This window comes from Solea senegalensis, linkage group LG7 (assembly GCF_019176455.1).
Source record: "Solea senegalensis isolate Sse05_10M linkage group LG7, IFAPA_SoseM_1, whole genome shotgun sequence".
Classification (NCBI taxonomy): Eukaryota; Metazoa; Chordata; class Actinopteri; order Pleuronectiformes; family Soleidae; genus Solea; species Solea senegalensis.
In genome coordinates this window covers 25,796,938-25,815,460 of record NC_058027.1, presented here as the reverse complement: position 1 = coordinate 25,815,460, position 18,523 = coordinate 25,796,938, and the positions used below count along the sequence as shown (strand labels likewise).

The window sequence follows — 18,523 nt, the reverse complement described above, 5'->3', positions numbered from 1 at the left end:
TACATTACATGTGATTTATGTAGTTTGTATTGTTTTAGATTGCTTTCCATATATTTTTGTCAAAGATTTACACAATATGAATCAGTATTTGGTGTTTTCTTAAATAGTTAAGAAGAATAATTCGATTGACTATAGATAGATATTATAATTCTTTTTTAAGCAATGTGCGCATTAATTGCTTTAAAATAATGCTCTAACCAGTACAGTAATTATTTATCTTTTAGGGTAGAAATGCTCATACCTGGATAATGTGCGTTTAAAATGAGGGTGTGTTCAGATTTGAATTCCTTTTTAGTTTTGTTTATTATTCAGAATGCATCTATTTTATGGGATTAAGAAAGTTGAACACAGAAGTGGTTGAGTTCACGGTTGACGTTCTGCCTTATCGTCCGTGGACAGTGTTGAGCAGTGTGAGGCGGGTTCTTTTAAAGTCCCGGCGTCTGTGCCTCATAAATTCTGTCCCACATCTGTGCAACCATTTGCACAAATGTAACGTAGACTCTCGCTGACCTTCACAGTTATGCAAAGGCAGGTTGTATAAACGACCTACAGTTTAACATGTTTGAAAGCTCGAGCCCACAGACTCCGCTCTGATTTATGGAGTCTCCTCCTCAAAGAGGGAGGGGGAAGTCGTGTGGAGCTGTGGCCGTGGACAAGCAGTGCGGACGCTTTTCTGTGACACTGTGCTGACGGCAGTTGATTTGTTCGCCTTTAATGAGAATTTGTAAGTGATTTATTCACAAATGACACAGAGCGTTTGCCCCCTGAAGACTTTTTTCGTCTGACTAACGGTGTTTCCAGCCAATTTATTCCTCATTTGAATACAAAATGATCATTTCTATTCATTTACGTATGGATGCGTATAAGAAGAAAACTGACTCAAATAATTGTGCAGTATGCGGCATTTTATTTTGATGTCATGATGACAGCAAAATAAACAATACACTATCTAAATTCAAGTGTAATTTAAATCCATTTTCCTGGAAAATTATTTTATCCGTGTATCCGTCCAGTGATGCAGTGCCATACAACTCGGCACAGTACAGTTTGGAATGGTATGCCCCGATCTGGCTTGCGTTTTCTTTATTGGTGTGTAAACTGGAAGGCGGTCACCATGGTAACTGTGTAAATAATGGGATGTCGTACTGGGGAAAAAGAGACACTCAAACGTCCTCAAACATGGGACACTTTTTGACAGTCAAAGTCAAATGATTGTCAACGACAAACTAAACTAAAATGAATCACTACTAGGATCATAAAACACAGTAAATCATGATCAAAAATTGATTTAAAATGCCAAATAATGGAGGCAGTTCCATCATTTTTGGTACAGCTATAGAGAAGTCGTGATCAAAACCCAACAATACGTATTTAAAATCAATCCTAAAACCATCAGGGAGCCAGTGGAAGGAGAACAACACTCCTCTTCTCACCAATCTGAAATCGAGCAGTGGTTTTCTGGATTAGCTGCAGGCAGTAAATAGAAAATTGGTCCAAGCTCACATTTATTTATACAGTGCAAGGAACGTCTGTCTGTCTGTTAATTGCCAGGCTTCAAACTTGGCAGGTGACTTATTAAGGACACGAGTGTGTGCCGCGCCAACCTTGGTGTTGTTTGGATGAGAATTGTAAGATATAGCAGAAGGAATGTGACATAATTTGCCTGCTTCCCTTAGCCTCTCTCACACGGTTACTTGAATCTGTCCTTTTTTGTCATTCTTATTATTATAAGTCATTATTTCAACATCTATATCCATGTTTGATGCAAAAATAATTGACACAACTTTTTTAGCGACCATTCTGACACCAAGGGCACGATTCTGTCACGATTATCCTAACCAAAATGATTGCAATTCACAATATTATCGTCTTAAACTTGAATTCAACGGGGTAGCCTTCCGTCTGCACTTACACTTTTTTTTTTGGTGAAAAATGGTTTTTAAAATCTATTTTATAACATTGTAATAAGTCAGGAAAGATGCATCTCCAGTTGTTGCACATTATGAAATAAATCACAAGGACTGTATGATTTTCTCCATTCACGATTATCACAGTAATAGAAATTCACTTATTGAAAGTGCTTTTTATCATAGTGAGTGATAATATTCTATAATCCAGCAGAGAAATTACATTAAACCGGAGATTGGCCTTAATTTCCACGTATCAACTTGAATAAGGTGGACGATGTAGACTTTGATGACTTTGACGAGATCTTCTTATTAAATATCAAAATATACTCAAAATGGACGAAGGCTCTGGATGATTTGCTCTGTGGGGCTTTGTTTTACTTTGTCTCAGCCCAGGCCAGCTCTTTCTTTTTTTTATGGTGACCCAATTTTAAAAGATGACGAACCATCGTCGTGACCCAGTTCACAATATACTGTCATCGTGACAAGAGTAAATCTGGAGATAATACAACATTTCTACTGCCAATTCTGTGAAGTAGGACAGTGGGAGATGCCACTCTCCAGCCCCTCTCACACAGTTACCCGTGACTTCAGTAGCCAAAGGCTCATCTTCGCTGCCACCAAACACAACCACAACAGCGCGGCTCGGCACAACCGCCCCCTGCTGTGAGGCTGTGGAGCAAACACGTCATCGCAGCTGGACCAACCTGGAGTCCTTGGAGGAAAACAAAACCTTCTAGGGTTGATCTATTGTTGAAATGGAAGTAATCACTGTAATTGACTTCATTTGCTTTCTATTATCTGCTGCTGAGTGTTGAGCATCAGGGAAAAAAATGCAGATAAAGATTTGTAAGGAGATGTTTCTCCCTGTTAGAAAGTCTTTTCTTCTCCCCCCATACAAAAGTTTTTAGCTCAGAGGGACACACAAGCTGCTGATCTGCTGCCTCGTGTGGTCACTTTGAATCAATGAATGCATTTAATACACATTCAAATGTAAACACAAAGTCACAAAAGAACAATTGAACTTTCAGATGAAGGCAGCAGTGGTAGTGAAATAAAACGGCCGATTTTCTTCTATAGACTTTGGTGTGGGAAAGTTAGCAGTTTACAAAGTAGTTTCCAGCCAGAAAATGTTGTCCAACAGCGAAACAAAGCAGTAAACATATTCTTAAGAGGCAAGGTTTTTAATATAGGGGGCTTTTGTTGAGTGGCTAAAGTCATTTTCTTTCAGGCAGATGAACTGTCAATGCCTCATGCAACCATACCTTTAAAAGAAATACATATTTTCAATGAAAATGAGTGGCTATGCATGCAGGTGAATCCACATATGAGTGTGTTATGCCAAGTCCTGCCTGCTGTGAAACACATGCCTGAGGCGGAACCACGCACAGGACTTAACCGTGCAGGCCGATTCCTGGATTTCAGAACTACGACGCTTGTTTACACTTCTCTCTGTCATTGTTCCCAGGTGCTGCTGTTTCACGACCAGAGCTACGGGATCCACTACGAGTACACGGTGTCACTGAACACATCTCAGGACAGGGGCAATGAGGAGCACAGAGAGCAGGAGTATCTCTACATCTGGACACACAGCAGCTGGCAGGACTGCACTGTTCAATGTGGAGGAGGTAAAACACACACACACACACACGATCATGCAACTATCAAGGGCCTAAATAAAGCTGTGTTCCTAACCTTAACCCAAACACTATTCAAATCTTAGCCCCATATTTAAAAAAATGCTCCTCAGAAATGAGGTTCTGCCTCATTAGGACCAGGTCCTGGTCTCCATGGGGACTACTGGTCCTGACGAGGTCAGTTTTTATGTCAGAAAAGGTCCTAAAGAGGTAAAAAAAAAAACACACACACACATAGCACATGATGTCATATAAAATACAGTGTTTGTGGGGGAAACCTTGTTATATCAACAGTAAAAGCATGTTAGGTTGCAGCAATGAAAATGTGTTTATAAATGTCATCTGGTTTATTTTTCTTTTGAACGGTCTTTGCAAAGATTCCAACCATATGTGTTTATGTTTTCGGGGACGTTAAGCCTGGTTTTCTTGGAAGTAGCAGATGGATTCAGAAACCATTAGACGCCGCGTGCAAATTTGGAATTGATCCGTCTCATCGTGTTCTTAGATTTAGAATTATTGTCCCCGGGGGTAAAGCTTCGAAGGCTGACTGTCTAAAGCAGGGGTTCTCAAATGGGGGTTTGAGGACTCCTGAGGTTCCGTGGCACACTGCCAGGTGGTCCATGATATAATGTAGGCCTATATTTATTCTTGTTTTTATCTTACCAAAGGTTTCAGATACAGATAAGAGTAATACTTCCCAACCATACTACACTACCTTCATTTAAAAACACATCAATTCTATTATATTTGAAAGCACAGGGAGTATTAGCACAGATTAAAGGCATGCATGTTTAATTGCAGTGTGAGAAATAGTGCACAGGCAGACAGATGTGTGCGCGGGAGTTTGTCTCCGCTGAGAAGAAACAGAACGTTGAATAAGCAGCAGCAGCAGCACCAACGTGCCTCTGGGCCTGAGATTGCATTCTACCAGCTGTTCGCAAACATCGCAGCAGCCATTTAATCTCAAAACAGTAGGAGGTGCTGCACACACAGCGGCCGCAGCAGATGTGCAACTTTCACAACCTTTTAAGAGAACCTGAAAGTCACACTGATATTTGAGATCACCTTTTATACAGACTACAAACTACAATCAGAATCTCTGGTTGAAGGAAACAAAAGTCAAGAGATTTTGAGCTTGCCGTGTCTGGGTCTTGTTATTGTGTGATAAAGATCCAAATACAAAATGTGACCAGACTAGCGCGACTTGCGTAATACATGTTGCGTCAATTGCGTGTTTACAGAAGCTGATCTGTTCGCTGAAGTGTGCTCCGCTTGTCAAATCACACAACCGCACGGGTTCTCAAGTCTAATCCAGCACTAAGAAGTGATGCTCTGAGCTGTGGTGGTGGGTTTTACCCCCAGCTGCTTCTCTGACTGCTAATCCACAAGCACCTGACCTCACATCACCTCACGTCACTGCCTGGATACAGTCATTTCTGCTAGTAATTATTTGGAGAACGTCAGGTGTCTGTGATGCAGAGAAAACAAAAACCCACTTGTGACTGAAATAGTTTGACAGGATTTTTTGAGCAGCTCCAACAGAGTTAGAATGAGTGTAACAGAGTTTATATGGTATATTATTCCACGATCTGTGGGAAGGGTGGCTCTAGGGCGCCCTCTAGGTAGCAGGTCAAAGAGGTGAGTCGCAGAGCTGCAATGTATTTATGTTTGTACGTCTAAAAATCCCATTTCATGGTAGGGGGACAATGAACAGTACAATTTCAGAGAGTAATTCCCAGGATACGTCCGCCCTGTCCCCCCGGGACTTAACACCCTTGGTTATGAGTGAGTTGTTGCGCGCTTAATTGCTAAACATGTCCATAAATCGTCAGTGAGAATGCTAACTAGCCATCGTGTGAATACACCTTGCTGTGTGGTGACTGCCGTGTGTGAGCTGTATGAGTCTGACCAGTTCCGCCTAGAAACTCGTCTCCTGCTCTTGAATCTTTAATAATAATAACAAAAATAATAACAATAATAATAATAATAATAAAAAAAGACACAACTCAAGAGTCAGGAAACGTTGAACCAGCAACCAAGTGTCGCTGTGACACAAGCAGTCGCTCTCGGAAGACAAACAAGTCAGTAAAAGGCCTCAAGTTACTCGCTGAAGTGAATGGACCTAAGATTTATTGTCCGTGAGACGTTCGCTGCCCCTTTGTGCAGGTCACATGACGCCTGCGGCAGCGTTTCATCAGTGCAGTGTCCTCAGGATCTGCAGCTGCACGGTGCAGGAGGGTTAAAGGTTCAGCAGTTTGACGTTATAGATCGGTGACTTGCATTATAACCTGTGTCGTGGAAATCAAGTGATGAGAGAGAGAGAAATGACATTTCAACACCTCTTTGTGGCTCAGATCCCTACATCTGTATCATCTCAGGAGGCTTTGACCAATCACTGGACAGTTCAAAGAGAGAGAGGGCGCCTCCTGTTGGCTGTTCTGCTGCTACTACTACAACAGGTCCCTTCAGTGGATAAATTACTAGCAACAACTGACTACGCTGCAAAGAAACTGGGAAATGAGTCTATGTTAAACACAATTAAAGGAGCAGTATGCAACACCTTCACAGTCCCATCTCTCATTTCCATGCACGTAATTATCTGCAAATTTGTGGTGTATTCCGTGATTAAATAAAAGTAACTTTCCTATGCTAAAGTAAGGTCTATGTTTAGTGCATATGGAGTCTTAAAAGTGAATTCTTAGCATTAGTAAGTTGTGCATGCCGCGTGTGCAAGCTTGTCTTTCGTGTCCCCAAGTCTTATGAACTAATTGAATAATAAAAATGATAACATAGCCTTTCAGCACTTCAAAGACACTAAATATTAGTCGTATTAGTTATATTATATGGTACAGTATATTATACAGTATCACTACTCACTCTATTATCACTGTAAGTATTTCAGGGGTAGCACGATCTGATAACAGACCAATAACACCCCCGTCAAATAATGCTCCCACTAATAAACAGACATATTACACCACTGCTCACTGAAAACATGAAACATTTTTATTTGTTTTTTTTATAGGATGGTGAAATATGATATTGATTTTTGCTGCGGTGACATTTTTTGACGGAGCAGCTAAAGCTGACAGAGCGCCGGCAGTAGTAGTTGCCCGTTAGATTAAACCAATTTGAAGATTTGAACTACTGTCAGCCTCCAGTTACAAATCCCATTCCTTTTCTCTGGATTGCCTGAAGGCACATTATCATCCACAATAATCCGATTCCTCCTTTGTAAATTATAAGTGGAGATGCTGGGGATTGAACCCAGGACCTCATACATGCGAAGCATACGCTCTACCACTGAGCTACATCCCCTCTATTAACACCAGTAAAAACATGACGTGCCTCAACTCCAAACCAAAATATGACCTCAGAATGAGTTGCAAGATTTAGAATTTAATAAACTTAGAGTGTTTCAGTGTCATCACTACAGCCAGTATTTAAAATGTATCGTGTTTCCTTAATCCTTGATGACAAGTCCAGGTCATTTTATGACGTAATACAATAAATTGACATAATGTACCTTTAACAAGGTGCTGATGGGACGCGACAGTCGATTATTTTTCCCGCTGCAGCTTTAATGTGATTATTTTTGTTCGGAGGAGTTTTGACGTCCGCGCATCGTCGTCATCATGGGAACAAGTTAATTGTTTACTCGCACGCGGTCAGATCGGAAAATGACGTCGCATGAACTCGGTCGAGAGGCTGCGTTTTGTTTTTCACACCGGCCATGAAAACGGAACATAAAATGATTCCAAGTGCCCTGGAGCCGATGATGATGATTAGTGATGTCAGGCAAGTGAGGTAAGACTCCGAAAACACGGATCTGCAGGGATTTTCACACTTAATTAAATTAAAGGTCAAAGGAAAGTGGCCGGAGTGGTTCAGGCTGACAGGAGGCCGATGCTAACGCAGCGGTACCCTCCACCAGCTCAAGTCAAAGGCGAGTTATTACAATATTATTCTTGTTTTTATTACCTTCTGTCCACCGGACACTAACAGATTCTAAAGTTAAAGTTAGTTTTTATTAATCCCCTTAGGGAAAGTATTCCTCTGCATTTTGACCCATCCTAGAATTAGGAGCAGTGGGCTGCCACACTGAGTAATGCCCGGGGAGCATGGGGGGTTGGGTACCTTGCTCAGGGGTACCCCAGCCCTTTTTTGGCCGGGTGGAGATTTGAACTGGCAACCTTCTGGTTACAAGTCAAGTTCCCTTTCCACTTGGCCACAGGCTATCCCCCTGGCCACGGGCTGCCCTAAAAGTGTTGCATGGACTTTATCTATTTCTGTTGCAAACAGCAGCCAACACGGTCAGAATGTCATAAACTGAATTTAAAAATGTGGTGGAGCATCAAAGGGAGAGGTGCAGGTTTTTGAAGTGTTGAGGTCGAGATGTAATATCAAACATCATCTTCAGCCTATAATATCTGAAGAATGTGTTTTTCCTCTCTTCTTCAGCATTAAAAACCCTTCATTGATCAAATCATTGATTTTCTCTATGGACTTTGGTGTAGGGAGAGTGTTTTTACAAATTTTACTGCCCAATCAGACTGTTTAACAGCGATGCGATATTGTAGACTTCAGTGCACGTGATGATGTCAGCCCCGACTTCACAGAAACCCTGAACTGTCACTTTAAAGCACAAAGCTATTTCTGGTGTTGAAAAGGGCAAACAGATAAAAAGGGCTGATTTTCAAAGTCGAGGGGGGTTTGATTGTCGGGGATTTGGACAAAGAGACAGACCAGTGGAGACTCGGCTGCTAAATCCAATCCTATGATCAGAGGCATTATTTGACATAGCAGGCTTCCTTCTGTGGACACCCCACTGACCACACACACACACACACGTTTGTGCGGCTATTCTTTTAAGGACACTGCATTGACAAACCTTAACCATAACCACAATTCAGATGTTTGCGCTAAACTTAATCAGTTCCTCAGAAATTAGGTTCTGCCTTACTGGGACCAGGATTTATGGTCTCCATTGGGACCACTGGTCCTGACAAGGTCCTTAAGAGGTAACAAATACAAGAACACACATTCTTAATAAGAATCTAAAGTCTTGACCCTCAGGAAGACCTTTAAGCTTGTGAGGACCAGACACAAAACTGTCCTCACAGAGATGGCCACTGATTTCCTGCAGCTGCTCTTTCATCCTCTCACAGAGTTGTGATATTGGTTTGCAGTGCTCACAACATTTTAATTCACAAGGTCAGGTGCTTGTGGATGAGCGGTGAGCGGAGCAGCGGGAGGTCAGTCCACTCACTGCTGCTCTGCTTATCTCTCTTTAATGGTCCATTAGCATTTTATCCATCACACTGTATCAGGTGCAGCAGGAGCAGGGGCTGCAGCCTCTCCGCTTCAAACAACGACAAAGTGTTACTGTTCCTTAAAGTGATATTTTACTAACATAATGTTTTACTGGGGAAGGAGATAGCTGACACACTTTCTCTATATATAACTTTATTCTCTTACTGGTAAATAATCTTGCATTGTTTCACAGAGGACGTCACGATAAAGAATCTTGAATCTTAAATCCCCTAAAGTCAGTGTGGGTGGATTCACTGGACGAAACACAGCAGCATTTTAACCCTTGGAACTCAGAGCTTTTTTCCATTACTATGTTTAAAAGTACAGTATATACAGAGCGTATAAGAATATCCTTTTTTTTCCAGCACAATCTATGTAATTTTAAGCAACTATATAAACACACCTGAGCAAAAAGTGCTCAAAATATTCAAAATTCGATTGTATTTGTGAAATTTGGAAATGCGTCACAGTTCAAAGTTCAAAGGCACAATTATTGCTACTTTATATCACGACTAAAAATAACTTTGACTTCACAACACATGAGAAGACAGGAAAAAAAACACATTTTTTAAAGCCTGAATAACATTATGTGACCTATAAACACACAACCCTAAGATGTCCATATAAGGAGTTTTAGTGTATTATTCCCACGGCAAATGACCATGGGTGCACCTGCGGCACAGGTCCATGCCACGTGAGCACCAAAGGGTTAAACAGAAAACAGCAAATGGAAGATGCAGTCGTTGGTGTTCACCGTCCACACCGGAGGCGCTGAGATATTGGTCTGCTGCCCTCGGAGGATAATTTGTCATCAAACAATAAGAATTGGCTCCAAGATTACTCTGCGGGGCGAAATGGAGACGTTCCCGTTTGGGCATGAAATGCAGCCTGTTTCAGAGTCCATTTATTCTTCTGATTGTGTGTGTGTGTGTGTGTGTGCAGGCGAGCGGAGGACAGTGGTTTCCTGCATGAGAATAGCCAATAAAACAATGGAGGTGGTCAACAACAGCTACTGTCACCTGGAGAACAGACCACTGCCTCAAGTACGAGCCTGCAACTCTCACCCCTGCCAGTACAGGTAAGACACACACACACACACACACACATTCACTAATCCTAACCCTGACCTCAGTCCTTCACCTTAAAATGTAGTCATTTACATTATGAGGACTTGATTTTTGTCCCCATAAGGAAGACATGTCTCCATAATGTGACTGTGTAAACAGATCTAGGATCTAGGAATACCAGGTACACACACATGAAGATTAGACTCTGAGGTGCCAAAAACCATTATTTTGATATTTTCATACTAAAAATGTTTCAGATTAGATTTTCTTAACCTCTGTCGTCATCACTGTTACAGTAATTTTTAACTGTGCATCATATTCATAACTGCGTATAAATCAACTGAGAAGTCACAATTTCTGTATTTTCGTCATCTACAGTAGAAGTGCAACATGCATCCTCACCACTAGATGTCACTAGGTCTCACACCCTAACCCTGAAAGAGTAGGCTACATACTGAGTATTTTGTGATACCTGGGGAACTTAAATGAAAAGTTAAAACAACAGTTACCTACAGTGAGTGTGGAGCGCCAAACATTAACTTTTTGGAAGTTTGGAAGATTTTTAGTAAGATTAAGAAGTTTTTGTATTTTATGGCCATGGTTACGCTCGACTTTTTTGTTCGTCTTGATCTATAACAACTTCCCAACAAGTTTGGGGAAATTCAGTGGAACTCAATTTTGCCTCTCTTTTCACCATAGGGGGCGCTTGAGAGCCCTTGAGCAAAGCACGGTTCCGGGAACTATGTCAATATCGCATTTTTGCCAGAACCTGACCACCATGCCAAGTTTCAAGAGTTTTTATGCACAGTAACCCCTCAAAAATGACCGGAAAGCCACGGATATAATAATAATCTGAAGGATAACGACAGGCTCCTCGCACAAATTCTTGCCAGGAGCCGTTTCGGCCCCTGCCATTTGTGGCTTGGGCCCTAATTAGATTAAAAATGAGATGTTGCAGGGTGTACAGGATCTAAATTTGTGTGTGTGTGTGTGTGTGTTTTCACAGGTGGGTGGCGGGAGAGTGGGGTTCCTGCTCGGTCACGTGTGGTAAAGGTCTGCAGCAGAGGGGTGTGGTTTGTGTTTATCACCTTCAGAATGGGTCAGTCATCAACACCAGAGACTTGTACTGTCAGGGAGGAAAACCCCCCGTGCTGCAAGGCTGCGAGGGCCGTCTCTGCCTCACCGTGTGGGAGGCTTCAGAGTGGTCCAAGGTGTGTTCACACACACACACATCAAAAGTCTATTTCTATTTAACCCTCCTTTGAAAACTTGCCTTCCTCTTCCCTCCCTTTTCCTCTAGTGTTCGGCAGACTGTGGTCAGGGAGTTCGCCGGCGGACGGTCTCGTGTACAAACCCTCAGGGTCTTTGTGATCCCATGTCCCAACCGACGAAGGAGGAGCCGTGCGAGGATCACTCCAAATGTTACGAATGGAAGACGGGAGACTGGTCCAAGGTATTATTTTCATAATCGATTAATCTTTCGATTATTATCTCGATTAATCGATTAATCGTTTGGTCCATAAAATGTCAGAAAAATCTTAAAAAATAGTGATTGTGTTTGTCACACCTGGAAATGGCGATGTTCTCAAATGTCTTGTTTTGTCCACAAACCAAAATGATTAACTTTTTATGACTTCTTTGTTATCCAGAGCAAAGAAATTACGAAAATATTCACATTTAAGAATCTTAAAAGATCAGAAATCTTGTTTTAATCATGAAAAAAGCTTCAAACCGATTCATCAGTTATCAAAATAGTTAGATTAATCATCGATTCATCGATTAATTGTTTCAGCTCTAGTTCTTTATGTAACGTAACCCATAACGCCTTTTTGTCTCATAGTACATTACTTATGTAACATAGCGTATCACAAATTTTTGTCTGAGAAAGTACGTTATTTCATGTAACATAACAAAATGTCATTTAGTCTCCAAGTACGTATAGTTGTGTGGAAATGTACATTTTGTTGGTGAGGAAACAACTCAACCTGTGACAGAATAATGTGTTGCTGTGCTGGAATCACAGCATTATTTACATTTAAAGTCTTACATTAGCTGTGGCTGCCTCTGTGGATAATTCTAGGCTGGAAATACACAGATTATGAATTATTCATTTAAAAATGTGATTTTTATTTTAACACACACCGTGTCATTAAATCCTTGCTGCTGCTGCTGCTGCTGGTTGTGGAGGCCGTGACCTTAAAACCTTAATACTGAAATCCTTTAATTAACACTCAGAGGGTGAGTCAGGCTGTGGTTGTTAAAATGTATCCTGTTGCTCAGCCGCTACATACATAGTGGAAATGTCATTAAATGTTTGAGTTGGTCTGTGTGCCAGTCATAATACTGGCACAAATGGTTCCCATTACACAATGTATTAACATTACGGCAGTTTGCATGCCGTCGTTAGGCCCCATGGTCACCAGTAACATGAATATTATTATAATTAAGAGAGAGGGGCAAAGGCTTTTATCAGGTTCAAGCAAATGTGTTACAGATGGAATTAAGATGAAATTAAGAGAGGGGGGAAAAGCTCAAGGGCCCAAAAAGTTAAGAGGATTAATCTGTCAAACACAATCTCATTTTAATCCCTTGTACCCCAAAACTAAGTTCAACTTTACATTTGATATAATTACTTAGTAAACATCGCGGACAAAAGGGAAAAGCTCCTGCCGCAGAAATGTCATCATCACCTTTCCCTGTGTTTCAGGCTGTAATAGACCACTGACCTGTTTGTTCATGTCATCAATGACCCTGCACAGAAACAGAGACGCGCGTCATTTGCAGATTTGGGAGGTTGTTTTTTTTTTTTTTACTTGCACAGGTTCGTCTTCCACGACTTGACATCTCCGTCCGCTCTTTCAGTGTTCGTCCTCCTGCGGGAAGGGTCTGCAGTCACGGGTGGTCCAGTGTATGCACAAAGTCACCGGTCGCCACGGTAACGACTGTCCAGTCACGCTAAGACCGCCCACCTACCGTCCCTGTCACCAGGGCGCCTGCAACGAGAAAATCAATGTGAACACCATCACCTCCCCCAGGCTAGGTGAGAAACCCATCACCACTCAGTGTGTCACAGTGTTTAAAGCTGCTGCATGTACGTTTTTCATCACCTCAAAGACCCTGTTCACACCTGGCATCAGTGGTTTGTTCCGTTTGTAGTCGGAACTTGGAATTTCCAAGCTCAGATTTCCAAATCAGAAACTCACTCTCACTAAGTAGTGATAGAATCTGGCTGATTCTAATTAAATTATTCCTTAAGTATCTTCCCTTAATCACACTGCGGTCCTTGTAATTAGACATGTATTGAATAGTCGTCTAAGGGAGAGACGAACACGGTCACTTCCAAATGTGAGGAAGACGGGGTGACTCAACTCGAATTACTCACAAGAACCTCCATGGTTTAAATGAATGAAATGAAAAATGAAATCAATCAAGTGGTTATTTATGGGAAAAAAAAAAATCTGCTCGCAGCAACGGCAGCACTGTGCACTGTTAAAAAGAAAACAAACAAATCAAACAACAGATGGAGTAACTGACAAAAGCAATTAACAGACATGGTTAGAGTTTCGTCAGGTGTGAGCTGTGTCAGTGGAGACAGATGGTGTGTGTGTGTGTGTGTGTGTGTGTGTGTGTGTGCGCGTGTGTGTGTTTCCATCCACAAGCACGAGACACAGCTGCTCTCACAGCTGATTATAAAGAATGTGTTTTGTTGTTTTTGCTCGCTGAAGACGAGGCCGAGTCACGCGCTACGCGTCCGGAACTACGTGCCGATGAATCAGCGTACGCCTTCAGTCTGAATCTGCGCGGACCGCATGCGCCACGCGCTTCCTGTAGCTCAGCACTTTCCATTTGATGCTGGAGTCTGCTGGTGCACAGGTGGACAATTCAAGGCAGTGATGGTAGCTCAGTGGTGGAGCGAGTCGGCTAGTCTACATGCCAATGTGTCCTTGGGCAAGACACTTAAAGGAATACTTAACCAATTCGCATTTAGCTTTGTGTGACTAAAATAGGGGTTAGTATTTTTGAAAAATTGTGCCTCCCAACCTCAGTTTCCCCTGAGTCGAGAAATATCTTCATTCTTTTTTTATTACGTGCCCACCAGTGACACTAAAGTGCTAATTCTGCACTTTTAAGACTCACTCGTACGGGGACTGTGTCGGCCATCTTTGCTAACAGCTACGCTAACAGGACGTGGCTCCCGACGGCTGTGAATGAGCGATAGATGCTCTATGAAACTGTGAGTGAGAGTCGGTGTGAATGGGTGAATGGCAAAAGTGTGGTGTGCAGCAGATCAAGACTAGAAATGCATGATATATATATATATATATATACAAACCATTTAGAAATGAGGGTGTTTTCCTGGTGGGTAAGTTATGAAAACAGATTGTCGCGTACGCAATGTGACTCGGGTCTTTGCGAGTGTGGAAACATGGTAAAAAAAAACAACAACTCAGCACTCACAGAATGAACGAAACCGCGAACACGCACTCACATGAGGGAACGTAACAGTGTTCTACACGAATGGAGAAAAACTCGGTGCTTAAAGAACAAACAGAAGCACAGGCATGTACTGTACGCACGCGCGGAAACGTTAACGTTGCTCTCCACCGACGCGGAACAGCTCACGACGTACACTCACACGCGAGAACGTAACGGTGCTCTCAGCGGACACGGAACAACACAAAGAACAGAACGACGCACTTGTACTCAGACACGTGCAGAAATGCCACGCAGCTTCTCCGCGAGCGTGTCAGCGCGGTGAGTATGAGCCCGGCCCTCACAGATCTGCACATGTCAGCGATAAATGTTGACGCATCGTTTCCCGTTTTCCTCCTCAGCTGCTCTGACCTACAAGTGTTTGGGGGACCAGTGGACGGTTTACTGCCGCGTGATCCGGGAGAAGAACCTGTGTCAGGACATGAGGTGGTACCAGCGCTGCTGTGACACCTGTAGGGACTTTTATGCCAAGAAAATACTGCACAAGAGCTAATGACCAAATGACATCTGTTACTTTCACTCTTTACAAACAGCGCTCCATTTTGTAAATGTTTTTTTCTTTTTTTTTTCTGTTTTTTAATATTGTTAAATAAGAGAAAAAAAAAACAGTGTCTATTATTGATGGAACTTTTTGTATTTAAAAAGAATTTGAAATGAGCTTCTAGTTTTGATGAAGACTTGAAAATATCCATATTTTCTTTCTTTTTTTTTTTTTGCTGTACACCAAAACATTTTTTTTTAAAGAAATGGAGGAGCCTTTGAAAAAAAGCCCACGCTGGCTTCTTTGTTGCACAGAATGGTTGGAAATAAGTGCTTGATTTTTGAAGTTGACTTCTAGCAGGTCTATTATCAGATAACACAGGAGTTAACCACAACTTTAAAATCTATTTTTACCCTGTACGGTACTGTATATAGCTAATTATAGCTAATTGTTGCAATTTTGAATAACTAGTCAACAGGTTTTTATATATATAGGTGAACCTATTATACTTAAGTGTTAAGTATACTGTAGTAATATTAATAATAATAATACTGTAAAATTACAGTGAATGAAACCAGCCAGTGATTGGAGACCCACTGATCCGCCGCTCGGTGTGGCGGCCGTGGATAGCCCATGTAGCAGAACATTCTTACACTTAAGCTCGGTACAGACGGTACACGCTGGTCTTTTGATTTAGATGCAGACCACTTGCTGGATTCAATACGATTCTTGCCGAAAATATTAATCTGTGGTTTCTTAAAAGCAGCTGTTTGGCAAAAATGGTATAAGTTATATAATGTTGTTTAATGCTTTTTATGGAGCCCTGGAGGTGACGTAGACGGGAATGTTTTTCAAAGCGCTCACGCTTTATCATTTGCACACGCGAGATAAGAAGTCGCACGCACGCTTTACTAAAGCGAACGCGCGAGATAATAAATAATAAAGTTCATTAACTTAACTTGCGCAGGTGAAGTTATACATTTCCGTCTATGTCACCTCCAGGGCTCCGTACCTTTTTAAACGCGATGGTTCAGGTTTTTAAAACAGAGCTTGGTGCTGCCTGAGCCGTGTGCGCCCCCTGTTGAACCAGTGTACGACATGGCATGGAATATATTTACTACTTTTTCTCGTCATTAAAGAGCCGTTTTCCCGGCTGGAAAGTGAAGTTTGCGTCACTCAGTAAACCGTTGGCTCTCCCTGCACCAAAGTCCATTAAGAAAATCAACAATATTAAATCACAGCACACAGGAGTTGTCGATCCACTGCTGCCTTTATCGGTAAATTCAAATGTGTTATTCTGTGACGGTGTAATCCTTAGTTTGGATTTACCTCAGTAACACAAACTGACCACACGAGGCAGCAGTGGACCAGCAGCTCCTCTGTCCCCGTGGGCTAAAAATGCTGATTTTCTCTATAGACTTTGGTGCGGGAGAGTGAGCGGTTTACAAACTTTTTGCAGCGAGATAAATTAGCAAAATATATTCTTAAGAAGTTATACACCTAGGGAGGTGTAGATTATATTAGGTGAGCGTTTTGTTTAGAGGCTAAAGTTTGTTTTTTCAGTTGTTTTTGGGGAACACAGCTCAGGCAGCGCCTCCTTACAACCACACTTCTAAAAAAACCTGAATTATCTGAATTATAAGGTCTAATCGACCTCTGGTGCTTTTTTTGTTCGTTGGACGTCACACAGACGAGAAGTGGTGCTGATTCTAGATGCAGCAGAGGCCGTGTAGATTAACCTGGTGTTAAAATCCCGCTTCCTTCTGCCGCGTCTAGCTTTCCTTTTGCAGTTTCGTGACGTCGTAACATTAACTTCACAAGCGAACTGTTTCTGTAGTGATCTTGCTCCTGCGGCTTTAACCTTCAGCTTCTCTTGACTCTGACTTATGCATTGTGTTTGTAGACAAATCCACTCCAGAGGTTTCCGCTTTCCTTCACAGAGATAATGAGAACACGTGTGTAAATTGCAGAGGCCCCGTGAGAATTTATTCACCTGTTTGTTATCAGGTGGAAAATGGGGGCCTTTCGTTCTCCGCTGCTTTAAAGGTCCAGTGTGTAAAGAAGATACAAGACTCCTCCCTTTATAAAGGTGCTTTTATAGCAATGAGGGCGGAGTCAACATACCACAGCTGCATGAAACTGCTGTGACGTTTTATATGCAACACAATCTAATGACTTTAAAGCAAACTCCATAACATTAACTTTACTGGGCTCAAACCTGGGTCTTTTTGCTGCAAAGGTAAAAGTGCTAACCACTACACCAACCGTGTAGCCGTCATTAGAATCAGTCGATTAGAAAGAGTTGTTCACAGAATCGTTCATTGCTTCCTGCATGACCGGAGCACAGACTCCCTCTGACACTGAAATACCGCTGAACGTGGTCGTGATTCGACTCACGATCGCCAGGCTTTCAGCAATGCTGTCGCTAAATACACCAGACTCCTGTTAAATATTGACTTTTTAGACATTTCCTTTGCTAAATGTTGCAGATTAACGCATGATTTCAGGACTTTTTAAGTCTTTTGAACTGATCTACAGTTCGGCATTGTTCGGCTTGGTTCTTCGTGCTCATGACACTCTCTGACCAATCAGTGGCCGACAGTCTGTTGACGTCACACTGTAGTATTGGTTGAGCTCGCTTGGAACCTCACCAGCAGTTCCCTGAACACTTTTGAATCCGCAAAACCTTCCGACAACTTCTCGACTTTGATGCGTCTCGCTCATTCACATGCAGGGTACAAATTGTTAAAAATGGACACCAAATTTCCAAAATGGCTGACTTCCTGTTGAGTTAAGGCCATGGTTACGGTGGACTTTTTTGTTCCCAAGTTTTGGGAAATTCGGTGGAAGTCAACGTATGCCGAAGTCATATGGCACTTCCTGTTTCGTGGTGAATGGTCGAAATTTGCCCAAAACACAGAGGGTTGCCGTGGCTGCGCCGTTTTGAATCTGCAAAACCCTTCCACAACTTTTCAACCAATTAATAACCTTTGATCTGTGTTGTACAAATTGGCGCATTTTTTTTTAACGTCTGTGCGACAAACGCGCTCGGACAAGTTCGCTCATTCACGTAGGGCGCATATCACCAAAATGGACGCCAACATTCGGAATGGCCGACTTCCTGTTGAAGTCTCCTGAGTGTTACACACTGGACCTTTGAAATGTTGTTTTCAGACACTTTTCTTTCCTCCTGTGAGTCAAACTACTGACACTAAATGTCAGGAGGAGAACAAGTAATGATTAACCGTCAGTGGTCAAGCGTGGAATATCTCATATCACCTGTGTGTGTGTGTGTGTGCGTGTGTGTGCGCGTGCGTGTGTGTGTGTTGTAACGTAAATAAAAGCCCTCAGTCTTCTCCGTTGAATGGTGCTATCTTGTGACCTGTTTCACTTTTGTGGAATTCATCTTATTGTCATTGATCCTCTTTTCATTGTTTAATCCGTTGTAATCTGTTTTATATGTTGTAGGTTTATTTAACAACATTGCCTTCATTGATGAGTCTTTTTTTTTTTTGGCAGATATAGTGAAAATATTCGTAAGTATTCCTGTACTGTACTTTCTTCTTTTTGTAATGCTGCAGTGTTTGTTACATTAACTGCCCACTACGTGTATTTGATGGTGCT

At 42.0% G+C, this 18,523-nt stretch overlaps 1 protein-coding gene and 1 non-coding gene across 3 annotated transcripts in view; one reads left to right on the top strand and one right to left on the bottom strand.

Annotated features, from left to right (window-relative positions):
* adamts17 (ADAM metallopeptidase with thrombospondin type 1 motif, 17) overlaps positions 1-18,037 on the top strand; it is a 93,015-nt gene extending 74,978 nt beyond the window's left edge. For both annotated transcript variants that reach the window (XM_044030534.1, XM_044030532.1), the window contains 6 exons: positions 3,376-3,535; positions 9,800-9,935; positions 10,931-11,135; positions 11,225-11,377; positions 12,787-12,964; positions 14,760-18,037. In XM_044030534.1, coding sequence (XP_043886469.1) covers positions 3,376-3,535; positions 9,800-9,935; positions 10,931-11,135; positions 11,225-11,377; positions 12,787-12,964; positions 14,760-14,911 — 984 coding nt within the window. In that variant the 3' untranslated portion in view covers positions 14,912-18,037. The remainder of the gene's footprint in view (positions 1-3,375; positions 3,536-9,799; positions 9,936-10,930; positions 11,136-11,224; positions 11,378-12,786; positions 12,965-14,759) is intronic.
* On the bottom strand, positions 6,791-6,862 carry trnaa-cgc. Its single transcript has one exon. It is a non-coding gene; the product is annotated as a tRNA-Ala (tRNA).
* Positions 18,038-18,523: the final 486 nt, after the last annotated feature.